General features: G+C 39.3%; 1 protein-coding gene across 2 annotated transcripts; it reads right to left on the bottom strand.

The window, feature by feature from the left end:
• Positions 1-1,072: 1,072 nt before the first annotated feature.
• LOC311080503 (piggyBac transposable element-derived protein 3-like) lies at positions 1,073-25,950 on the bottom strand. 2 transcript variants are annotated; one of them, XM_084110497.1, is made up of 7 exons: positions 25,883-25,935; positions 22,218-22,342; positions 11,567-11,622; positions 11,141-11,380; positions 10,713-10,840; positions 10,074-10,140; positions 8,567-9,971 (listed from the first exon to the last, which is right to left on the bottom strand). In XM_084110497.1, the coding sequence occupies exons 5-7, from the start codon at positions 10,734-10,736 to the stop codon at positions 9,472-9,474; spliced, it is 591 nt and encodes a 196-aa protein (XP_083966623.1). In that variant the 5' UTR covers positions 10,737-10,840; positions 11,141-11,380; positions 11,567-11,622; positions 22,218-22,342; positions 25,883-25,935; the 3' UTR covers positions 8,567-9,471. The 2 variants fall into 2 exon arrangements, with proteins under 2 accessions (XP_083966622.1, XP_083966623.1); XM_084110496.1 differs by lacking the exons at positions 8,567-9,971; positions 10,074-10,140; positions 10,713-10,840; positions 11,141-11,380; positions 11,567-11,622 and adding an exon at positions 1,073-2,425 and having other exon boundaries at positions 25,883-25,950.
• Positions 25,951-26,307: the final 357 nt, after the last annotated feature.

The following is a 26,307-nucleotide window of genomic DNA, read 5'->3' as shown; positions in this document are numbered from 1 at the left end:
CGTTTTTGAATCTGCTCAAGGAATCTCACTGATCAAGTACCCTGTCTTTTGAGATCACAGAAAATAAGTGGTCTCAAATTGGTTGAGACTGTTGAGTCAAGATGTGAAACAGAAAAGGGGAAATTTTAAACTCCCTTTATTTTATTTTTCTGAAGTTAAGCACTTTATTTGAACATTCACAATGTTCACATTTTATTTATTTTCTCTTATTTTGAAATGCAGCCCTTGATTCGACAGTCAGGTATTGATTACATGCAGATGCTGATACAACTACTTGGCTACTTAAATATATATCACACTAAATAGTTAGACATTATGATCTTCCAGACCTTTGATCAATTTTTTTTCTCTAACTGGACCTCTTTAAATTTTAGTTGGATACCCCTGCTCTATAACTATACAGACATCTGCTGAGTTCTCCTCAGCTATGGGATTGTGCACCTTTATTACTTGGCTTGCGTTTTTGAATCTGCTCAAGGAATCTCCCTGATCAAGTACCCTGTCTTTTGGATAATCTGATACAGTAAGTCATGGCTCTTCATTTCCAGTTTTGAATGGCCAGTGTCTAGCAGACTTTAGTTCCAACCCTAATAAAACACACCTGTCTCAAATTAAATAAATAAAACAGCAAAATTCCCCTTCTTTTAGTGATTCTGTTTGTTTACAGCAAGTGTCTTCTCTAATGGTCAATTATCACTTAATTATTTCATTAACTTCAACACTGCTCAGTGTTACTTTTTAACACTCTTGAGTGTGGATTATATAAACACTGTGCAGTGTTAATTTATCACTGGGTATTCTGCTGTTTACAACCCCTGTCCCACCAGGGACAAATGTGTCATCAACCACACAAACACAAAAAACTAAACTTTGTGTTTGTGGAGATGGTGGCCCTTTTTTAAGATGCAATCTGCATTGTGTAAATCAGGGATGAGAAACTTTGTCCCTGAAACCAGCATCCAGATTTTAAAAGATGAGCCCCAACAGTAGTCATGATCAAGTTCAGATTGACAACATATGCTTACCTGTGCAATCACTCACTAAATGAAATGATAAACATTGCAATGCATTGTATAATTTATCTTTAGTTTATTTCCTTTTATGTGCAACCTTTCATTCATATTTTGGCATTTCAAAGTAAAACTAAGATTTTGATTTTGAGGTGTCAATATTCAAGAATGGAGTGACGTCGCCCTACAATTGAAATTGTTTAATACTTGACTATAGAAAAGAGAAAGAAAATAAAAAGCCTAAAGTCAAAGTATAAAGAATATAATAATGCAAATAAAACAAGTATTCAATAAGGTGGACGATCAGATTTGGCCAACTTTCAGTTGCAGTGTGAACATAGATATACACAGATTTAACAGATACATATTTCTTTTTTGAAACTCATTCCACACTAATGACATTTAAACAGTTTCTCTCGAGTGAATCCTCATGTGGATATTAAGGTTTACTTTAATGCAGAAACATTTCCCACATTGACCACATACGAATGGCTTCTCTCCTGTGTGACGACGTCTCATGTGGGTCCTTAGGTTTCCTTGTTGTGAGAAGCACTTCCCACACAGTTTACAGGTGTAAGGCTTCTCTCCAGTGTGACTTCTTATGTGGGAATTAAGTGTTTCTTTACGATTGAAATTCTTTCCACACTGAGCACATACAAACGGCTTTTCTCCAGTGTGAATTCTCATGTGAGTCTTAAGACTATCTTTTCGTGAGAAGCTCTTCTCACACAGTTTGCAGGCGTAAGGCTTTTCTCCAGTGTGAGTTTTCATGTGGAAATCAAGGGTTTGTTTATGTGTAAAACACTTTTCACACAGTTTGCAGGTGTGAGGCTTCTCTCTAGTGTGAATTTTCATGTGCTTTTTAAGGCATCCCTTTCGAAGGAATTCTTTGCCACACTGTTGGCATGTGTAGGACTTCTCTCCAGTGTGAATTTTCATGTGGAGTTTAAGGGTTCCTTTTTTAGTGAAACTTTTTCCACACTGTTTGCACTTGTAATGACTCTCTGTAGTGTGAATTCTCGTGTGGACTTTAAGGTTTTGGTTTTCAGTGAAACCTTTTCCACACCGTTTGCACTTGTAAGGCTCTTCTCTAGTGTGAATTCTCATGTGGACTTTAAGGCTTCCTTTTTGAGTGAAACGTTTTCCACACTGTTGGCAGGAGTAAGGCTTCTCTCCAGAGTGAATTCTCATGTGGACTTTAATATATCCATGTTTACTAAAACTCTTTCCACACTGAGGGCATTTGAAATTACTTTTAGCTCCTGTCTTTTGACCTCTTTTTAGTGAGGAAGCCTTTTCGATCCGTGAGCAACTTAAAGATTTTTCTCCATTTATGAAATCACAATGTTTCTCATACTGATCTTTTTCTTCCATTTCATTCAGTTCTTCACTCTCTTCTTTCAGCTGCATCAGGTCTAAGGCAAAAAAAGAGAAATACAAGTTAACCTGAGTTTAATACAGGGGTTCCCAACCACATTCCTATTAGAAAAGTGTCCTCTCAACTGTTCAGTTTTGCAGAAAAACTTAAAGAATTTCTGAATTCCCCCCCTTTGGGCAATAGGGGGTTTAACTCACCTTAATTTTTGTTCACTCATTTTAATTTATGTTTTCACAATGGGGTGTATTTTTTCTCCCATCACCATGTCCCTTTAGGGGCTCCATAGTATTAAGAATCAGGGGTACTTAAACTTTTGAACGGGGTTAATTTTATAAATTCAGCTTTTTTTTATTTACTGTGGCACACACAGAAACACAATGCAAAGACTGAGACGGAGTCTGATATGCTACTCTCATCCTTCCCTGAGGACGGTAGGCCTACTGTAACGACTGAGTGCGAAACCAAACACAAATGAATCTTCCAGGTGATTTGTTCAAACGTAACTCCACACAGAACTCAACATTCCAGACCCCAAATCACCCATCCCGGCTCCAGCCAGGCTACACTAAGAACTTTTATGGCCAAACTAAAGGAAGAACTTGTCAATGTGAGATAGCTTGGAAAAGAACGATTGGCTCAGAGATGCACAGCTCAGTGCCCGATCAAGATAACAGCAGAAGCTGCTCGAGCCCACAACAGAGGTACTAAACAGACCATCTTTTTCTTAGGACCTCTGAGTGACCTCAGGGTGTAAAATCTTTTCAAACCACAGAACTGAGATTTTACACATAACAATACATAAAATCATCCCAGAACAGTTTTCGATGGACTTATAATCAAACATCATGCAACTAAATAATTCGATGTTGTTTCTACCACTTATATGCATGTTTAATAAGCTTAGATCCCATATAATGGTCATTTAATGGTTATAACTGTTAGATGTTTGAATGAAAGTGTGTTGTGTTTCATATCAGTATGATCGTATGCTCTTGATTCAAAAGATGGCTTGATTGAAATATGTGTAAAATGTTTCATATTCTTATAATAGTAATGATGTCTAAACTGGGGCCTCTGTTCTCTCTGCTAGTAAGGAGATCCCAGATAAGCAATGATTTATGGTAAGAAGTGAAGAGAACGCCACCTCCTAAATAAAGCCAGTGTCTAATTGGTCAAATCTCTTAAGGAGGTTGGACGAACTTCTGAGTTTAAAATCTTAGACCCGTAACAAAGTTTTGTCTCTCTCTGAAGAAAAAGTAACCATATAGACAAATAACCCAAATCAAGATCAGAAGAATGGGTTCAACAGCTTCATTCAAGCCATCAAACTACTCTCCTCTCAATTTTCTTTCTTTTCTGTTTTTCTGTTTCCGTTGTGAGTCTCGGTTCTAAGTTAAGTTTTGCGGCAAGATTTCAGTCCACGTTTCTTCTGCAAAGCCAGCTTCAACAAAGACTTTCATTCATCCGCCAACACACCACGTGATTGGCCGCCCCAGACATCTATTCAAGCACAATGACATCAACAACCCAGGAAACCCCCTTTTATGCAGACAAAAAGGGAATCCCTACGTAACACAAGCAAGTAACCTCCAGACTAAAAGCTGAACTGGTGTATTGTATTGATTTAATAACCCGCCTAAGAAGGGTTAAATTAATGATTGATGGTTCTTCAGGTCATGTCTTATAAGTGCATAGAATCTTGAGATTTCATCATCACACTCTTAAACTCACTCTTTTCTCACTCTCCTTTCTGCAACTCGTATGAATGTGTGTGTGCGTGTGTTTGTATTAGTTTTAGTCTATGTGTTAGAATAATCAATAAAGTCTTGTTTGTATTTTAGAGAAGTGTTACTTGTGTTATGTGCTTACGAATTTAATGTCTTAAACTGCTGATCTAAGTTACCCTGCTAACTATAGTGTTTCACTATAGTTTGGAAATTTATATCTGCTGCAGAGCGGATAGTTACGGCCGGTTCAAATGAACCCTGAACGAGTCATTTGCTCGGTCGTAATAAGTGATTCTTTCAAATTCCCTATAAATTGATTAATAATTCTTTTGAGCTAAATTAAATTGTCAGAATCACTCTATTAACGCTACAGTACTCCTCTCATAGTTCTTGGAGACTTCAACATCCACCTAGAAAAACCTCAGGCTGCTGATTTCCACACTCTGCTTGCCTCATTCGACCTCAAACGAGTATCTACTGCGGCTACTCACAAATCAGGTAATAAATTGGACCTTATTTACACGCTACTGCTCGACTGACCATACACTGGTCACTCCGCTGCACACCTCAGATCACTTCCTCCTCACTCTCAACCTCAACTTGCCTCAGAACACAACACACACTCCTCCACAGGTCACTTTTCAGCGAAACCTACGCTCACTCTCACCCTCTCGCCTATCCTCTCTGGTCTCATCCACACTTCCTCCACCTGATCAGCTTTCAACACTAGATACTAACAGTGCAACTGATAATCTTTTCTCCACTTTAACATCCTGCTTGGACAACTTCTGCCCCCTTTCCTCCAGGCCAGCCCACGCCACACCCTCTGCCCCCTGGTTATCTGATGTTCTCCGTGAACATCGTTCTAAACTCAGGGGTGCAGAGAGGAAGTGTCTCAAATCGAAAGATCCTACTGACCTTGGTCTTTATCAGTCCCTCCTCTTTTCTTTTTCTGCTAATATCTCTACTGCTAAAATGACTTACTATCACAACAAAATTAACAATTCTCCTGACTCTCGCATGCTTTTCAAAACCTTCTCCTCTCTTCTCAACCCTCCTTCATCAACACTTACAGCTGACGATTTTGCTACATTCTTTATAAATAAAACAACCACCAGCCAATTTACCAATCCACAAACTGACACACACACTTTACCAGCTAACACACCCTTTCTACCCTCCGTCTCTCTACTTTCAGAGGCAGAAGTCTCCAATCTCCTCCTTTTCAATCGCCCTACCACCTGTCCGCTTGATCCTATTCCCACTAACCTACTTCAAGCCATTTCATCCTCGGTTGTACCCACACTCACACACATCATAAACACCTCTCTTCACACTGGTACCTTTCCCACAGCATTTAAGCAGGCTCGTTTAATTTTGAACCATAGCTGAAGTATATACATCCTTTCTACCACCTGTCAACCACTTGGTTAGATAGGGGTCATCCTCTGATTTGTACTTCAGAACCTGTTCAACCACATTCATGGCCCCTAAAAGGTAAGCCCTGCCTAGCCAACATCTTCACAGCACCAATGATTTTGAGAAGACATCCCCTTGCTTCCTCTTGCTGTTTCACACTCACACTAGATAGCTGAACCTGTACTGATCGATCTTCATAGATGTGCGTTGTCATGGCTGTCTTATGACTATCATATCTCTCATGCACAGTAAATCGCTCAAGGGCTTTTTTCCAATTTTTAAACCCAGATGAAATGAATGCTGAATCAGCATTCTTGGCAAGAGGTGATGTCTCAGAGTTAAAGGCTTTGGAGCAGTAAAAGCACAATACACCCTCAACATCAGGACTCACATGGAGCCATGGAAATTTCTGGTACCACTGAGTTGAAAACTCAGAGTATATTTGGGCAAGGACTGTTTAGCAATTAATTTTGGATCTGGTTGATTTGGCTTACTGAACTGATGGCGAGTAACAGCCACGTCTGAGTTCTCTGCTCCTCTCTCTACCATTTCATCCTTATCCTCTCTGACCTCTCCCTCACTCTGTTCTTCTTGTCTGACTGCTTCTGGTCTGCCTGCTTCTGGTCTGCCTGCTTCTGGTCTGTCTGCTTCTGGTCTGTCTGCTTCTTGTCTGCCCGCTTCTGATCTGCCCGCTTCTGGTCTGCCTGCTTCTGGTCTGCCTTCTTCTGGTCTGCCTTCTTCTGGTCTGCCTTCTTCTTGTCTGTCTGCTTATGGTCTGCCGCCTTCTTGTCTGCCTGCTTCTTGTCTGCCCGCTTTGTGTCTGCCTGCTTCGTGTCTGCCTGCTTCTTGTCTGCCCGCTTTGTGTCTGTCTTTTCCTCCCTCTTCATCTCTGTCTTCCTCACTCCTGGCCACATCCTCACATACACCCTAATCAAAACGTTTGAAATGAAATTGTGAATTTGAACACACCAGACACACGCGTGCACCTGGGATGGAAATACCCACCACCCACAAACACACACACATGGCCTCTCTTCCTTCATAGACCTCTTTCACAAACTGTAATCAATTCCCTGCCTTCTTCATCATAGTTACTTTATACATTGCATGCCACATACATAACCAAATTTAGCTAGCTGCTGAACAATATCCCAATTAGCAATTAGCATTAGTCCAAAAACAAAATATAATACCGAAAACACTTGACATGTCAACAAAACAGAACATCTTCCCAAACACATATCAAGCTTATTTAAAAACTTCGAAAGTTTTTAGATAAGTTCCCTTCAGATAAGTTCCCGCCTCCTCAGCACTAGCTGACCGATAAATCTAACACACCAAGAGAGGCGGGACTTAAGGCAGAACAGCCAATCATCAGCTGGTCACACTCAAAGCCGGTGTGATGTTTAAGAGCGAGGGGGAGAGGAGGCAGCCACAGCGAGCGCAGACACAGAGCGGCCAGAGAAACGGAGGAGCGATTGTGCAAAACTGCGGAAAAACTGCAGAAAAAGTGTGGGTGTTGATCCCTCTCACCGGGTGCGTCTCTTAACTGCACATAACGCACCCAGGCACCGTCTTTGTTCTTGTTCGGGAACCTGTGGACTTGATGTCCTGACAAGCCATAATTCACAATGATTTACCTTGACGATGATTAATTGAAATACAATAATCACCGAAAACACACTGAATCACGACCGCTCCTACTGAATACCAACACACTCTGCACTGAGCAAACGCAGAGCCCGGCAAACGACTCCCTCTCGTGGCGTAATATGACGTAATGATGAAAAAAGAAGCATTTCTACATTTTCTACAAAATTTGTGTCCTTATGTCTTGCAAAACTATTTTAAATCCGGCATTAACTTCTCATATGGTATTTTCATATAATGTATGTTATATATTAATAAATAAAAATAAAAAAAACTGCAATATGCCCTTTAAATCAGTCTACAGTTTACAGAAAACATTTGTTTATTTACCATGGCTTAACTACAAATATTTAAACAGTTTTAAGACATCTATTGTTAATTTGTTATAAAATAACTAGCTGTTATATTTGCTCACCAAACCTTGTAAAAAATACAAATGTACAAATGTTTTGTTTGTATTTTGTTAACTTATTTGCTAGTTGTAAATTAAGCATTTTTTGGCCCTCTGAATTTTAAGAGGATCTAAATATTATTATCGTCCATGTGCATCATCGCACAAAAGGAGAAAAAATAGCATTCATTGCATTTCTTTCTAAATAAACATTTAGGTAACACTTTACAATAAGGTTCATATTAGTTAATGTATTAACTAACATGAACTAACCATAAGAAATACATTTGTTACTGTATCTGTTCATCTTTAACACTAGCTAATAAAATACAGCTGTTCATTGTTTGTTCATGTTAGTTCACAGTGCATTAACTAATGTTAACAAGATTTTAATAATGTATTAGTAAATGTTGAAATTAACATTAACAAAGATTAATAAATGCTGTATAAGTGCAGTTCATTATTAGTTTGTGCCAATTAATGTAGTTAACTATTGCTAACTAATTAACCTTATTGTTAAGTGTTACCAACATTTATAGTTGAATCTCCCACTGCCACCCAAATATTTCCTATTAAGTATTATGTCAGTGTTAAATATTGATGCCTCCAGGTTTTCAATCAAACTGCCTGGAAAACTTCTAGGACAGTTAAGGTTTTTTTTTTTTTTTTTGCAGGACACTAGTTGTATAGTGAGCTCTTCTGAGAGGAGTTGAAAAAAAAGAATGGCTTATGGTTTGAGTCATCAAATATTGCTATTATGTTTAGGTATGTTAACCCCTTGACGCCTGAATTTATTTACAATTATATAAAAAAATGTATTATGTGTGATTCAGGCTCCAAGCTGATGCTAAATTAAGTTGAGATTGTTAATTTGTCTATAGCATATAGAATAGATATAAATTTAGGTATGATGCAAATTAGCGACAACAGGCATTTATGGTAAAAAATTTTTTTACAAAATGGTCAAATTATTAAAACACATTTTCCCATCTCAGGTATGTAGATTTTATTCATGTCACAAAGTTGTTAGAACTTCTAAACTTTAATTGACAAATTAATGAATCTTGACAACAGCAAGAAACAAAACACTCTCCTACTCCCTAACATTGACAGTAGTTTTATACATTCCATGTTACACTCTGTTTAACTCTTTCCTTGTTTTTCCAGTGCATAGTGAACAAAAGAACACACTATAATATGTAAATCAACAGCTCTGGAGAGAGGGTGGATGATTTAAAGTGTTTCCTAATGTCCAAGTTCAGATTGCCTAATGTGCTTATTGTGAGATTGATTTGTTTAGCAGATACATGAAACAGTTAGTGTATGCATGAGTCACTCCTTTATTGGCCTGCTTTTAGATTTCAAAGTTCTCAGGATACAAACAATTACTGAACTTTTCATCTGTCATGTGAAAGTGGAAAGTGACCATGTCACTTGAAGTGTCTTTGCATGAAACAGTCTTACTTGTGGAATTCACGAAAGCAGTCCTTGTTTTTGTTGAGGCACAGGTGAACGGTGCACTTTGCACATTTGATTACAGTCTGGCCCTTGCAATGTGGGAGTTTGCAGCGTTGTCGCTCACTTTCAACCACTGGCCAGTGACCCACAGCATCTGAACGGACTTGGTCGGCATAACCGTAGCTGGACCTCGATGTTTCTTCTTCTCAAACTTCTTCTTTCAACATCCAATGAAGGCCGCCCCTTCTTCTTCTTTGACAGATCCTTGCCTTACATGCAGAGTGCCTGTGCAACAGATGTTCTGAAAGCAAGCAAATCCTTCTGCTTTTTTCTTGGGACTGTCAGTGACTCACAATCCCGCCAATACAACAACCAGCTGTTGACAATGACCATGTCCACATGTCCAAGTGAAAAAAGAGTCTATGGTAGTACTTTTTTTTACCTTATGTGGATGCGGTAATATGCAATCAGTGCATCAAGAGCATCAACGCTGCCCATGAACTTGTTGTACAGGCTGATGATGCTTGGGCATTCCACAGTCACTTTCTGTTTCAGATTTTTATCCCATCTTTCAATGTTGGAAACAGGCTGTGCACTGGCAAAAGTGCTTGCAACGATCACCCCTCTGTTGTCAAACCATTTGACTGCTCTTATTTCCACATTGTCAACAACAACCTGTTGCTCTTCAAATGTGCCTCTTCCCTTCTTCTTCATTTCTGTGTCTGCACTGAAACTGCACCCTCGCAGGCGACACTGCCATACAGTCCCAAGAGCTGGTATCCCATTGTTTGCAAGAGCAACAAACAAATCCAAGGAGGAAAACCAGTTGTCAAAGTACACCAGATGATTGACATCACCATGGATAACTTGTGCAAGCTTTAGCACAATGTTTCCACTTGCCCCAATGTCTGGTAGTCCTGGTACAGGCTCAATTTTCCCTGCAAAGATGTCAAATTAATGCACCAGGCCTTTTGTGTCACAAAGCACAAAGATCTTGTATCCATATTTGTATGGCTTATTGGGGATATATTGCTTGAGACCTTTTTCTTTTCCTTTGAATGGCACCATTTGTTCATCAATAGACAACATTTGGTCTTGAGGGAGAGCCTGAAATTTGGGGAGGAGTGAATCAATAAGTGACCTGACTTTGAAAAGTCTATCACTGTTGTTGGGTGCCATGTTGTCATTGAAATGAATAAAATGTTTTATTTCTTCCCATCTGTCTCGGGACATCACATCAGCAACATGCGGTACTCGACATGCACTGGACCAGTACATTCTTGACCTCGGTAAATGGAAAACACTCATGTACACTACAGTGCCAATAAACTGCTCCAGTTCATTCTGATCCAATTTGAGGGCACCATTTGGATTTTGTTGTGTGCAATAAAGATTGCTTTGTTCCACAATAGTATCCAAAAGATCAGAATCAAAAAACTCTCTGAAATATTGAATGGGCAATCTGATTGCATCAGCATCTGGAAGAGCACCTTGCCAAATTGGAATGTCTTTTGCAGACTTATTTTGCTTCACTGTCTTCCATACTACCTTTTGTCTTTTTCTTTTTGTAGTGGTAGCTGATTTCCCTTTTGCAGCAGTAGCACTGGTGCTAGGATGTACATCAGAGTCTTCATCATTGTTGCTGTTGTCAGTACTCTCACCATCGCTGCTTTCATCACCTGGTGTAGGAGTGTAGTCTTCATCACTATCCCCACTGTCACTGAGACAGCTGTCGTCACTTTCGACTGATGGAATCCTGAAGTCCACCTGGTCGCTTCCCATAGAACGTTGTTGCATTCATTATGTTCTGTGTTAAAACAAAGGACAGGAATTGCTTTTATATCCTAACATGCTATTTTTGTAATGATTATAGAAATAATCTGCCTAAATAAAATGCATGCGAGTGCTGAAAGCCATCTAAATACAGCATTATTATAGGTAGCCATTATAGCCGAATCCAGCCGTTATGGACGAATGTCACGAATTCGCTACAAACAGAAATCTACAAAGTACGTAAAAAATATTCGTCACATGAAGTCTATTTGAATAACATAGCTATAGAAGCAATCAATAAGCTGGTACATATTTTTATCTTGGCACAACTTACCTCATTTTGGGCAATTTCTCCACATTTGCAGCCTTGATATGTCGATTTTGCTAACCAAAATATTAGCTTCTGTGAACCGGATGTACTTCCCACTCCGAATGGTCCTACGAGAAGGGTTGCCAGGTCCCAGAAATATTTCCAGCCCAATGACAACTCAAAACCCGCCCAAATGGAATGAAAACTAGCCCAATTTTCCAGTGTCCAGTCAGATTAGACGACGGCTGGATTCCCACAAAGGGCCTTAAAATAAATTTATATATGTATAAGTTTAATTTTAAAGTTTTGGCCTTTTGTCTTACCCAAATTCTTAAAATCACACACTGTGTTTTTTATTATACACAATCTCATACAATAAAGGTCAAATACGAACATGTCCTCTCTGATATTTTCTGACCCTCCTAGTCAGAAGTACTAACTTGTACATACTTTTTCTCTTCTCAGCACTTCTCTCTGATGCTTTTCTCTCCAGATCTGAGGTTGTTCTGTTTACACACAAGCATCAATATATAAAATTAACACACTGTTAAACTAAATTAACATACACTGGCTTTTATCAATATTATTACCAAAATGCTTACTGGGTGAACTTGAACACTTGTCCCTTTGTTTTTGTTGTTGTTTGTCTTCTCTTTTTCCAGAACTTTCATAACATTTTCTTCTTAGATGGTCTAACTGTGCATTTTGATTACAGCTTTGAACAGAACTATATACAATCTCAGGGCTGTTTTATTTTAGAAATTTGTGCTCTCTTCCCCACCCTTCTCAGGTGGTGCTGAATAGATTTCAGCAGTAAAGAGAGAAAGCATCCGTGGTGATGGTTTAAATTCATGGCAGCATATGTTTCTTCTTTGCATGTAAGCTCGAATCCTCATTATATTTAGCAAAGAATTCTCACCGTGGTGAGCTCTTACTTCATATTTGCAATACTTGCAGAACGCTTTTCTATCATCATTTGGACCACTTCGAATCCACTCCTTTAATCCTTTCTCTGTCTCCCATTCTTTGCGATACTTCTTTACATACTTTCACCATTTACCTGACATTTTAGAATGCTGCTTGTTCATCCACGGACAACCGAACCGACGCTTCTACAACGCTCTCATGTCAGTGACGTGATGATGCTTGATTTGTGATGTTGAGTCAAAAGCACATGTGACGCGCTTACTCGTGTCTCGCGAGCAGCAGCGGTTGTTGCCAAGTATTCATTCCCGGGATCAACACCCACTAATAAAAGGTTCCCTTTTCATTTTATCTTTGTCTACATTTTTCGATTTTTCCTGCGACTCCTTTTTTAAAATAGCCCAATTGTGCGGGAAAACCGCTACCCTGGCAACCATGCCAGTGCGTGCAAAAGGTTCCTAGGTTTGTATCGAATGTGCACAAACAGGCATTGGGGGAATACACACGCTATCTCGCCTGCAGTCTGAATGGAAGGGGTTTGATGTGAATTCGCGACAGTTGGCGTTAAGGGGTTAATATATTTATTATGGTAATGTGTAAAATGTTTTGACCCTCTGGATTTTAGTTACTGTAACATCCATGTTTTGTTAATGTTGCATAATTTAGTGATAGGCATAGGTTAAATTGGGCCGGAGCGCAGCTCCGCCTCCTCGGGTCCACAACACACCATGCCAGAGCTCAGCTCCGTCTCCTTTGGCACCAAATATTGTTATTCCACTTGAATTATTTTTCATCTCCTGGTAAATATGGCATATGAGAATAATTAGCAAGACTACACAGAGACACCCAGGCTACATGGAATTATCAGACGTCATAATGCATTAATCCCTGCGTTCTCTGGTAAAGCACCCCGCCCACCAGCGACGTTACCAATACCATGGAAACCCACGAACGTCTAGCAAAATCAGAGTTTTAAATTCAACCGCCCAATGGGCTCATTGTGCTGTCTTTATCTAGAATACGTGAGTATTTGGTTTAATTTACCTCAGATAAATAAGATACGTAATTATTGTGAGGGAAAAATAGAGAGAGGTGGATTATGGCAAAAAATAATAATAACAACAATAAATAGCCTATACTGTATAAAAAATGGAATGACATACATTTTTTTGTTTTTTGCTTATAAGTTACACCATATACTTTTAGTATATATTTTTTATTATTAAAAGTGCTATAATAATAATAATAATAATTATTATTATTATTATTAGTAGTAGTAGTAGTATTTCTATATCCCGTCAAAATGAACTTTGCTTATAATAATAATAATAATAATAATAATAATTAAGAAAAAAAATAAACGTTATTTCACACCAAGTGCAAAAGACCGCGAAAGAACCAGATCCAGGGTATATAAGCAAGGGATACGTGCCCATCGCGCGCACAGCCACGTAACCCTTTGGATGAGAGGTCATCGCCGGACTGAGAGTTTTACTGAGGTAAAGTATTTTTTGTATAAATATATAATAAAAGTATACAATTTACAGCCTGTATTTTAAACGTACACATCTGTTCTCATAAACAATGTCTTTCTGCCTTTTTTTGTGGCTTTTTTCCCATATGGTACACTTTTCAGCGCCGCTATTACCGTTATATCTGCCTGACGTCATTCACACAATATGGAGCGATTTGCTAGGATTGAGAAAACCTATTTCGTTTCAGATTCATGTTGGTAAAGTTAACGTTAGTTTTTTTTAAGTAAGTTTACAATTATTAATAATATTTTACTCTAATATTTGGCTGCGTTAAAGTGCGGGAGTTCGCTCTCTCAGGAGCGCGTGAACTCCTCTCTCACCGTCACACACTCTGAGCGCGAGCGCGTGAACTCCTCTAGCGCTCTGAGCGCGAGCGCTCTCTCTATTTACATTGAGAGAGTGAGTGAGAGACAGAAATGACTAAGCATACAGTAGGCCTAGCCTACCCGTGTGAGATTATAATATTAATAATAATTGCACTTTTTATATAATAAAAAAATACAATAAAGGTACTATATCTATACAACCAGGGAAAAAATATTAATCATATTCAAGTAAAATTATTTTCAATAATGAAAATATGTTGTATTGTGACTTAATATTCCTTTTATTTGTTAGTTTCTTTTGTACATTTTCAGATGTTTTGATATGTTCATAAATAACAGCTTTTATTGATTTTATGGTGAATGGCATGAAAATAATTATTTTCTCTCTTTTTTAGTGTCAATTTTCATCTGATCGTTGTAAGTGATCAATCTAGCAGTCTTCTGCATGATTTGCCTTTAAAAAAAATGATTAGTCAAATGATCATTGATGAACAATCAATACAACAACAAAATATTTTCTAATGTGACTAATGTAGCCTCACTCGCACTGTTTAGTTTTTCATTTGATATGTCTGCTAAGGCCATAGCAGCCAACTCTCACGCATTCACGCTCTCATGTGACGCCACACATCAATTTTCTCACGAACAGTAAAATCGCAAAGCAAAGAGGACACGGAGACCGACAGACAAGACAGAGCAAGATACTTATGTTATAAAAAATAATCTCATCTCTCAGATTCTGTCAATTTTATTTCGAAATTCAAGCAATAAATACCGTTTTGGCGCTTGTAAATGTGACGTGACAGATCCCTATAGCGTCACGTGAACGGATGATCTCTAGCTAATGAACAATGTTAAATACAGTTGTTATAATAATAATAAAAAAACGCATTATATGTCTGGGCTGATTAGGTGAGTTTTTTTTTTTTTTTGTCTTGAGAAAAATGCCTATCTTGTGTAGCCTACCTAATATTTATCCAAATGAGTCAATATCGAATCAAATCACAAGCACTGAACTGATTTGAAATCATAAAATTTGTATCAAGCAATAAAAAAAGTAGCTTATCAGATATTGTACCATTATAAATTGTTGTTACCTAATACAATTCTGCTTAGTTACTAAAATGTTTTTTTTTTACACCAATTTGATATTTAAAAATAAAATATTTAAAAAGTATATAATTATCTAACATCTGACTAATTCAAAATTAACCTCAAAACATTAAATGCTAAATGGTGGTTATATATAGGCCTATCTCGCCTTACAAAAAAATGGTCAGAAGGTCGTCTCACAGTGACTGAACAGCCTGAGGCGTCTTACAATTCTACGTTGTTACAATGTAATCTGACATTACGCGTGTCTGCTTCATTAGAGCCTATTGTGAGGAAAAGGCTTACCGTGGTTTAATGTACCTAAACAACGATCAGTGATCACCAAATTTCTCTCTCATATTGCTCCCGAGAGAGAAATTTGGTGATTATTGATACATTATTCAAACGTTTTTAGGTACATTAAACCACGCTAAGCTTTTTCACGTTATGCGTTTTAGAATGTCCCACTTTAAAAAAAAGATTAAACAAAATCTGATTGTGTTCATTCAGATGCTGAATAAACATTGATCTATAACATGAAGCGGACCCTGGAAGATTTTTTGGGGGGTAAGTTAATGCTGCAATTGTTTGTCATATCAAAAGAATGATAGAGATTGAAGATGTAAGCCTGTGCAGTGTCAGTAATTTTGATGTTTGGAACTATGCACTTAGTAGAAAAGCCCTAAAGAAAAGCACAACCAGCAACCCAGCTCTCAGTAATGGCAGTGGTAGCAGCAGCAGCCCAGCATCAGCCCTGAGCAGTGGTAGCAGCAGCAGCCTAGCGTCAGCCCTGAGCAGCAGCCCAGCGTCAGCCCTGAGCAGTGGAACCAAGAACCAAGATGGCGCCGCACTATGGCGACTCGGTTTTGCTCTCTGTTTGTTTGGTCTATTTGTTGTTTTGTTTGTTTATGAAATCTTGCGACGGTCTCATTCAATATGACAGAGCCGAACTCATCCACATTCGGGACAACTTGCCGGTTTCAGAGTCATTTGTGCCGGATCCATTCTCTGGTTTCCCTTGGAAACACCCAAAACACCGGCTGAGGAAGAGAGGTAAGCGTGGAGGAGCTTTGGTTCGGTTAAGATACCGGGGGCACAGGCTTGCCCTCCCGAGCCTCACTCTCTCCAACGTTCGCTCGTTATCAAACAAGAAGGACGAACTTACTGCCCTCATTCTTTCCCAACGGGATCTAAGAGACTGCTCTGCCATTTGCCTGACAGAAACTTGGTTGCACGAGTATATCCCTGACTCTGCGTTACAACTGGATGGCTTCACCTTTCATCGGGCAGATCGCACCAGCGAATCCCTTAAGCAGCGTGGCGGCGGTGTTTGTATTTATATTAACCGAAACTGGTGTGTGTATACCAAAACTCTATCACACAACTGTTCGCCGGACTTGGAATATCTCACAGTTAAATGCATCCCCTTTTACTCACCGAGAGAAATCTCCTCCGTCATACTATGTGTTGTTTACATTCCACCGAGCGCTGCGATGACGTCAGCGACACAGGAACTGGCTGATCACATCTTCGCCATGGAAAACTCCAACCCGGATTCTGTAATCCTGTTGCTGGGTGACTTTAACCATGTATCTATGAAGAAAGCTCTTCCAAGATACAAGCCTCAGATTCATACTCCTACCAGGCTGGATAAAACTTTGGACCAGTGTTACTCTCCCATTCCAGAAGCATATCAAGCTCTAATCAGAGCCCCGATTGGTGAGTCTGATCACAACACTGTATTACTTGTCCCTAAATACCGCCAGAAACTTAAAACAACTAAACCAGTGAAAAAGAGGGTCAGGTGGTACTCTCCTCCGGCCATAGACATGTTACAAGACTGTTTTGATGTCACAGACTGGAGTGTTTTTGTGCATGATGATATTGACACTTTCACTGATACTGTAATGTCTTATATAAACTTTTGTGAGTCTGTGTGTATTCCCATCAAAACTGTCATCAGTTACAGTAACAACAAGCCTTGGCTTAACAAGGATGTAAGGCGTTTATGTAGGGAAAAAAACGCTGCATTCAGATGTGATGATAAAGCACTATACAGACTCCTCAAATACCAACTCAAAAAGGCTATTAAAACAGCTAAAGCCACTTACAGAGTGAAACTTGAAAATAAGCTCCAAGTCCATGACATTAAGGGTGTCTGGCAGGGTCTGCAGACAATTACCAACTATAAGATCAAGCATCACGTCTCAGACTGCGACCCCTCCCTCCCTGAGAAGCTAAATGATTTTTACTGCAGATTTGAGCCCAGAGTAACCCAGATTAATTCTCTGAGCCTTCCTCTAACGGGTATGGTCGATCACCCCTCCCCCCCCTTTACAATCTCAGAGCATGATGTTAGGAGGCTGCTGCACCATCAAAATATCAGGAAAGCTGCGGGGCCTGATGGTATAACACCAGCTACGCTGAGGAACTGCGCAGACCAGCTTACTCCAATATTCACTTACATCTTTAACTGGTCTCTCTCCTCCTCAACTGTACCTATCTGTTTTAAATCAGCTATGGTTATTCCAGTGCCTAAGAAGAATAACATCACCTGCCTAAATGACTACAGGCCAATTGTGCTCACATCGACTGTAATGAAGGTATTTGAGCGCTTGGTCTGCAGGAAACTAGCGCATATCACACTGGACTGTCATCAGTTTGCCTATAGGGCAAATAGGGGTGTAGATGACGCAGTGTCATTGAGCGTTCATTTTATTCTCCAACATCTGAGTCAAAAAATACATATGCTCGCATCCTGTTCCTTGATTTTTGTTCAGCCTTCAACACCATTATCCCTATCAGGCTGTATAATTCTCTTTTAGTGATGGGTGTTGATGTTGTTCTCTGTCAATGGATTTTGAACTTTTTATCCTGTAGGAAACAATTTGTTAAAATTAATAATCATGTGTCATCAACGAGGACTCTTAATACCGGCGCCCCACAAGGGTGTGTCCTGTCCCCGTTTTTATTTTCACTTTACACTAATAATTGCACATCCAATCAAACATCAGTCAAACTGTTAAAATTTGCAGACGATACCACCATATTAGGCCTTATCTCTGATGGTGATGAGACTGACTATCGGGCAGAGGTTGAGCGGCTGGTGAAGTGGTGCGAGGCCAATAACTTAATCCTCAATACAACTAAAACAAAAGAAATGATTGTAGACTTTAGAAGGAAGACTGTTCAACACCTTTCCCTCTCCATCAATGATCAGGTTGTTGAGAGGGTCCCGTCCTTCCGTTTCTTGGGCACCACCATTCACCAGTCGCTCTCATGGGACCTGAACATCAGTCTCATTGTAAACAAAGCCCATCAGAGACTTTATTTCCTCCGTCAGTTACGGAAATTTGGGGTCAGCCAGAAATGCATGACTCACTTCTACCGAGCCGCCATAGAAGGCGTGCTAACATTCTCTATCCTGTCCTGGTATGGTAATGCAACCAGTCAAGGCAAGCAACAGCTTGAGAAAGTAGTGAGCAGAGCATCTAAGATCATAGGCTGTAGTATGCCCTCCATAGCTTCACATTTCAACACTAGAATCATTAAGAAGGCAAGAAACATCACCATTGACTCCTCCCACCCAGCAAATTATTTATTTAATATTTTGCCATCAGGCAAGAGGTATAGAAGCATTACCAGTAGAACATCACGCTTCAGAGACAGTACCTATCCCCAGGCCATACGTCACCTAAATATGGTCTGAGGCTAGGATACCGAATGCTTTTATATCAGTTTACTCCCAGAATGTTTTATATGTGGTTCTGTTTTCAAGCACCCTTCATCTGGTCATTCTGCTAACTTATCTCATGTGCAATATGAGGCTTTTATGTCCGTGTATTTGTTGTTGTTGTGAAGTATGTGTGGAACATGTTGTAATGTCAGTGTATTATGTCAATTAAGCTGTATGTGAGCATACCAAGACAAATTCCTATCAACTTAGTTGAAATGGCTTAATAAATTTGAATTGAATTGAATTGAATTGGTAGCAGCAGCAGCCTAGCTTCAGCCCTGAGCAGTGGTAGCAGCAGCAGCCTAGCTTCAGCCCTGAGCAGTGGTAGCAGCAGCAGCCTAGCTTCAGCCCTGAGCAGTGGTAGCAGCAGCAGCCTAGCTTCAGCCCTGAGCAGTGGTAGCAGCAGCAGCCCAGCGTCAGCCCTGAGCAGTGGTAGCAGCAGCAGCCTAGCTTCAGCCCTGAGCAGTGGTAGCAGCAGCAGCCTAGCTTCAGCCCTGAGCAGTGGTAGCAGCAGCAGCCCAGCATCAGCCCTGAGCAGTGGTAGCAGCAGCAGCCCAGCATCAGCCCTGAGCAGTGGTAGCAGCAGCAGCCTAGCTTCAGCCCTGAGCAGTGGTAGCAGCAGCAGCCTAGCTTCAGCCCTGAGCAGTGGTAGCAGCAGCAGCCCAGCGTCAGCCCTGAGCAGTGGTAGCAGCAGCAGCCTAGCTTCAGCCCTGAGCAGTGGTAGCAGCAGCAGCCCAGCGTCAGCCCTGAGCAGTGGTAGCAGCAGCAGCCTAGCTTCAGCCCTGAGCAGTGGTAGCAGCAGCAGCCTAGCTTCAGCCCCTCAGTTTGCCAATTTGTTGGACTCTGGCCCAATATGAACACTTCAAAACCAAATACTCTTTTATATTCCTATCTAATAATGCACTGGGATGTGAAATATGCAGAGATGCAGGGTCACCAGGTGTGCTAAGATCTGGTTCAAACAAATACACTTTTTCATCAGAGTGGCAATATGGCAGAGTTAAACCTTATGGGGATACTAAAGACAAGCAGATGAGATCGTTACGGAAAAAAATATGCGAGCACGTATCGTCGCATAGCCACAAATTAGCAGAGTCAATCTGTGAAAAAAAAGAAGAAAATACATTAGATGCCAGCTTCCTAAAAGCACAACAAGAACAGCTGTGCACCACTGAGAAGGTGTTTAGGACGGCATATCACATTGCCAAAAGAAATCGCCCATACACAGATCACCCTTCGCTCATCGACCTACAGCGCATGAATGGTCTTAATATGGGGAGAGTTTTGCACACTAATGTCACATGCACAGAGATTGTTCATTTCATCTCAATAGAAATGAAACATGCCCTGATGACCAGCATCAGGAATACAAGGCCCAAAGTGTCCATCCTGATAGATGAGAGCACAACACTTAGCAAAAAATCTTGTTTAGTTGTATACATTCGCGCATCGATTCAAAATTCAGACCCACTCACTTTTTTCTTAGAGGTTATTGAGCTAGAACAGACTACTGCAGATGGCATCACTGATGCATTGCTCAAGTGTCTCATGGACAATGGGTTAGATGATGAGTTTCTGAAGCAGTGCTTTCTTGGCTTCTGCTCAGATGGGGCATCGGTGATGCTGGGTAGAAAAGCAGGGGTGTATGCAAAGCTAAAGGCCAGATATCCAGCAGTGGTTGGCTGGCACTGCCTTAATCACAGACTAGAGCTGTCAGTTGGGGATGCCGTAAGGAGCTGTGTAGAAACCAACCACTTTACCAGTTTCCTGGATAAGCTGTACTGTCTTTATAGTCAGTCTCCAAAGAATTTGAGGGAACTGGATGAGGCTGCATCAGTAGTGGGCACACAGTTGAGAAAAACAGGTCGTGTGTTAAATGTGAGATGGGTTGCCTCTTCCTACAGGACAGTTGAGGCTGTCTGGAATATGTATGGTGCTTTGCACCAGCACTTTATTAGTGCTGGTAAAGATACATCCAGGACCTCGGCTGAAAGGTGCATGTATGACGGGCTTGCAGCTAAATTATCCTCAGAGGGTTTTGTTGTCAATTTGGGACTAATGTTGGATGCTCTAGAAGAGCTTAAAGACTTGTCTGAAGCATTACAAAACAGAGAAATTCGTCTCTCAGAAGGTTTAAAAAAAGTTAAACGGCAGGCATGTTTTCTTAGCAATGATGGAGACACCAGGCCCTCATTACCAGATTGCCTGTCAGGCTGTTCAAGATGGTGTTTTTAAGGGGGTTCCATTGAAAACTGGTGGAAGACAAATAAAAATCAATCACGGAAAGTTTTTTCATGCACTCAGTTGTAGCATGCAGTCCAGGATGGTCCCAGAGCATGAGCGGGAGCTTTTTGATCAAATAAATGTGTTGTCACCTGATACCTGGCCCTCTCCAGTGCCACTGCTGTATGGAGAACAAGAATTGAGGCAGCTGTGTGATAGTCTGGCAATGAACTACTGTAGTGTCAAACAAGGTTTCAGGGACTACAAGCAAAACCCAAACATGGCAATTAAAGAGGGTCTTCTGAAATTAAAACCCAAGTAGATACACTGGCTGTGAGCACAGCTGAATGTGAAAGGGGATTTTCAGCGATGAATATTATTGTTTCACCACTGAGAAATCAGCTGAAGATTGTCAATGTGTCCTCTTTGATGTTCGTAAAGTTAGTGGGTCCACCACTAGAGTTGTGGAACCCAACTAAGTTTGTTAGGAAGTGGGTGATGACACGGAGGTCAGCAGACCATGCTGCCTGTAGACAAAGGCAGCATAAACCAGAGGAGCCTGCCTTTACTCCTATTTGGAAGCTGATGAATGCATGAATTGTAGTATGTGAATAAGTAAATGTGATGTATTTAAAGTGTAAACTGTTATGTCTGCACACGTCACACGTCTGCACAAGTGTTGTTCGGGTTGTTTCATAATGCATTGAGTTGAGTAATTACCTCCCCAGTTGTGATTAAATCAAATGTAACATAAACTGCCAAAGAAATTGGCCCTGATTCTCTTAAATCAATATAATTTTCTTGTTTAAAAAGATGTTTACATATTTGTCAACCAATATTTTCAAACATGTTCAATTTCATACGTTTTCCGAGGGTGAAATCCGTTGCCTGCTTGTTAACATTAAAGGTAAAAAAAAATAAAAAAAATTGTAAAGTATTTATCTTTGTTTGAATAACTACTCAACCTTACCTTACACATTAATACTGGAAAAACAGCCCCTTTGGTGTAAAAACACATTAAGTCATTTTATGGCGCGATTTTTAATGATGACCATGCACCGTAAATAAGGGCTCCCCCTCCCTACAAAAGCCAATTTAACCACTGGTGATAGGCATAAATGGTTTTCCTTGTTCCAGTTCAGATATTGGGTTTAATGTTACACACTAATATGACATTCTTAAAAAATATCATTTTTTTCTGTAGTGTCTGTAGACATTTTAATAAGGATCAAATGACTGAGTTAAGCTTTGAGAATGAAACCAACCTGTTTGTTCCTCAGTATCTTCTTGTTTCACACTGAATGTTTCTTCAATCCTGATGTCTTCACTCTCCTCTTTAATAAACGGCATCTTTATAATAGTGTGTCACTATTTACAATAGTGTCTTTTTCTGTGTGTTTGGACGATAAGATGAGAATAATTAACAGAAAGGAAAAATAAATCCAAACTAAATCTCTGGATGCGTCTCAATCAGCTCTCGTTCAGTAGTTCAGTGTTAAGAGAGTCAGTCAGAGTGAGAGTTAATGGACTTAAATCACCTGATTAGACAAACAATAAAAAATAACTTAATTAAAAATGATGTTAATAAAAGCCACTAACACACACTATACAGATACTTAATATTAAGGCATTTAGTATTTACATGTGGTATTTGCTGGCTTGTAGATTCTAGAGACTTTCATACAAATTGGTTTGTTAAAGTTGTCATTACATGTTTTTGTTCTCCTTGCATCAACACTTTTTTGACCATAGACATAATAAATATATAGACTCCCCACTGGCTGCTGGATCGTATGTCAACGGCGCAGCCATATTTGCCGGGCAACTTGTCATAACTCTCATAAGTAGACTGAAGAAAAGGTGCCTGACTATTTTGAGGTTTTACAAACTGTCGTACAATCCAGACCAGATCTCTGGGAATTAGCTTTCACAGGTCAGACTGAACAGTTGTTTTGATGTATTTGTTCATTATAACATTATGATGACAGCTAGTTGGCCACCAAAGTCAAACTATTAATAGCTAGCAATAACGCTATTAGACTTTATAAGCGATAATATAATGTTCACACAATTCTAATGAAGCCTGAGCTTATTTTATTGTTTATATTATGAACTAATGTAAATGGCAAGTCTTCAGTACAATCCAGTGATCAGATGACTGATAGGACAGAATTACAGATAGAGCTAAACCGACTCATCTCTCCAAAGAGTGAGGTGTTTTGATTTATTGTCGTCTAATCATGGCTCATTTATTTATTTCCCCCGTTTTGGCCAGTGGAACCAGGACAACACAAACCTCAAGGAAGGCTGGAAAAAGACTGTTCTCTGCATTTCCAAAGCCCCTTTCTAACAGAGATTCCGGAAAATACACAGATAAAGTGACCCGGGATTTGACCCGGGTTCGTTTGATTTTGGTTCATTCACGCTGCCAGTGATTTTCCGGAATCAGAGAGTGCGTTCACACGCAACACATAAAAATCCCGTAAAGACACGTGACATCGATGTGAGAAACCACGCTTGGGCTTTTTTTTCTCTGAATTGATCATAAACTTGTACATTACGTACCGTTTCACAGCTGGCGAACGATCACGGCTTCTGAGCGTCATCACTACGACACGGCATTATTACGGCTTTTGTTCACACAGTGCACATTCCGGGACTGAACACGGCAATGTTACTAGGTCCCCAACCCGGCATCGATGCCGGCATCAATCCCGGGTTGTGTTTGTGTTCACACAGAAGGCGTTCTGGCAATTTGCCGGGATCATCGCGCTGTGTGAAAGGGGCTCAAGAGACTTCTGCTGCCTATTATTACTATACCACTTATACTTGTATATTATTGTACTATTCACAACTCACTATTTTATTTACTATTTTTATTTTACTGACTATATTATTTTACAATTTAAGCTATACTATTTTATTCAGTTATATTACTTCTAGGCCTATATCATACTTAAAGGGATAGTTCACCCGAAAATGAAAATTAGCCCATGATTTACTCACCCTCAAGTCATCCTAGGTGTATATGACTTTCTTCTATCATACGAATACAGTCGGAGTTATATAAAAAAATGTCCTGGCTCTTCCAAGCTTTATAATGGCAGTGAATGGCTGTTTCTGTTCATCTATCCATGATTAAAGTGCTCCACACGGCTCCGGGGGGTTAATAAAGGCCTTCTGAAGCGAAGCCATGCGATAGTGTAAGAAAAATATTAATTTAATATACTCAATTGTATTTTAAGGCTAACAATAGTAATAATAATAATAATTTGCAAACTATTACATCTGACCTTATATTACACTTATATCTCATGAAATTTATACTGTATTGTAGTTGTACTATTCTTTATTTATATATCACTATAGTGCTGCACGCGCTAAAGTGACAGCGCATGTTTCGTGGTCAAAATGAACACAAATTGACATGAAAATGTAGTGATCCCATTAAATACTACTATTTTTCACAGTCATCTTTTTACTTTAAGACCTGGGTAAAGCAAGGAAAACAACATTTACTTCAACAATGCGATCAACGACACTCGTCTCATTCGTGGAGGTGGAGAAACAAGTTCTTTGTGACATGCAAGATTTATTGTATACAGATTTAATTATATGCAAAAGAAAAAGTATGAGTCTGCTGTTTTTGTCAATTTTAAGTTTTAATTTAAAATGTTCACGATTTTAATATAAGTAGCCTACATGGTTAAATATGTTACCAATTGCTTGAGCAACTTAATATATAATCTATATATAGAAGTGATGCATTGAATAATACGTTGTTTAAATTGTGTTTAAACTTGAATACGTCTATTAAAGAGTGCATGTGTACAAAGAGAATCGCACTGGTGACAAAACTTTTTTTAAATAAAAGTTGCTGATAACTTCTAGATTTGAAATACAAATAGTGAGTAAATGTGTTTGTGGTACAGCCGTGGATCAGTTGCGCACTGCAAACGCAGCATAAGTGAAAGCATTATAGCGCGTGCTGCTCCTGCACCGCATATGCACTGCAAACGGAGTATGTGTGAAACGGGCGTAGTTGTATAACACTGACATATTACTGACATTAAAAATCAGTAAAACGCTTATAGATACATGTACAGGGCTATGAAAAAAACACACAGACTGAGAATCTGCTTATTTCCAAGAGCTGTGACCTCCATTACTCCCGCTGCATTCACACATTTTTAAATTTTCATTCAAAATGAAGAGACAATTTTATTTATTTTTCCCTGTAGCCTATTATAAAATGTATATAAAGACATTATTGTTTAGGTATGAATGATAAAACAAAAAACAGTGTATTAAACTGCAAGAATAAGGTTAGGAGAAAAACTAGAAATAAATTATATAATTAATATATATAAATATAATTGGAGACAAAACCTTTCTCGTACTGCACGCAGGTCATAAACCATTGAAATCGGTTGAGAAATCTAAACGTTATTGTGCTTTTTGTCCAGAAAAGCCGCAGCTCCCCGTTTACTTGTAGTTGTTTATAGAGCGGTCTTGCCCTGATCAATATGGCGGACTCGTTGGCGTATCGCAGCAACGGTCCAAAGCGGCCGATGGGAGTCTATGTATTTATTATATCTATGGTTTTGATCAGCGTGCGGCGATTCGAATCACTGAATCATTTCGCTAAACATTTGATTCGATTGACTCGGGGATTCAAAAGCTCCATTTCTCCATCACCACCCGCCAGTGACCAAAATCGTTTTTACAATAAACTTATTGATGATATAGGGAGCGAAATGAGACGCACCTCTTCTGTTACTGATGTGTGGATGAACATTAATGTATATAAATCATTCAAATGTTACTTTTAATAATAATGAATCATTTTTAAATCGCTTGCAAAAAGTATAAAATTGTCTGGACAACTAGCATTGATTTAAATACTTTAAAACGTTTACAAATTACAAACCTTTGTTCAGCCGAATCACAACAGAGGCAGGAGCGCGGCGCGGTCTTATGACGTCATATCTCCAAACTAAAATAAAAGTCCTGTAATCCTAAAGCGCGAATGGAGAATTCTTGGTGAAATAACTATTTAAATTATTGTTGTCCATGATGTGGTGGGAAAATTTAAAACTACTAATAAAAGACAGCGAGATCTTGGCCAATATTAAAATACAAAAATGTATTACAAATAGTGTAGGAGTTCATAATGAATGTTATACAAGTGTCAACATTGAAGTGCATATAAGAGTAAAAAAATATGATCTTCAAAGAACCAGTATAAATATAAATGCAATTCAATATAAAAAAAATATTAATAGAGTTCAGTCTAATTAAAAATCTGCTGGGTACCGCACATAAAACACGTTAAAGCAAAACTGTCAAAGACCA

The sequence above is a fragment of the Abramis brama genome (assembly GCF_963993115.1).
Source record: "Abramis brama genome assembly, chromosome: 4".
Lineage (NCBI taxonomy): Eukaryota > Metazoa > Chordata > Actinopteri > Cypriniformes > Leuciscidae > Abramis > Abramis brama.
The sequence above is the reverse complement of the archived record's forward strand: the minus strand, read 5'-3'. Positions and strand labels throughout refer to the sequence as shown.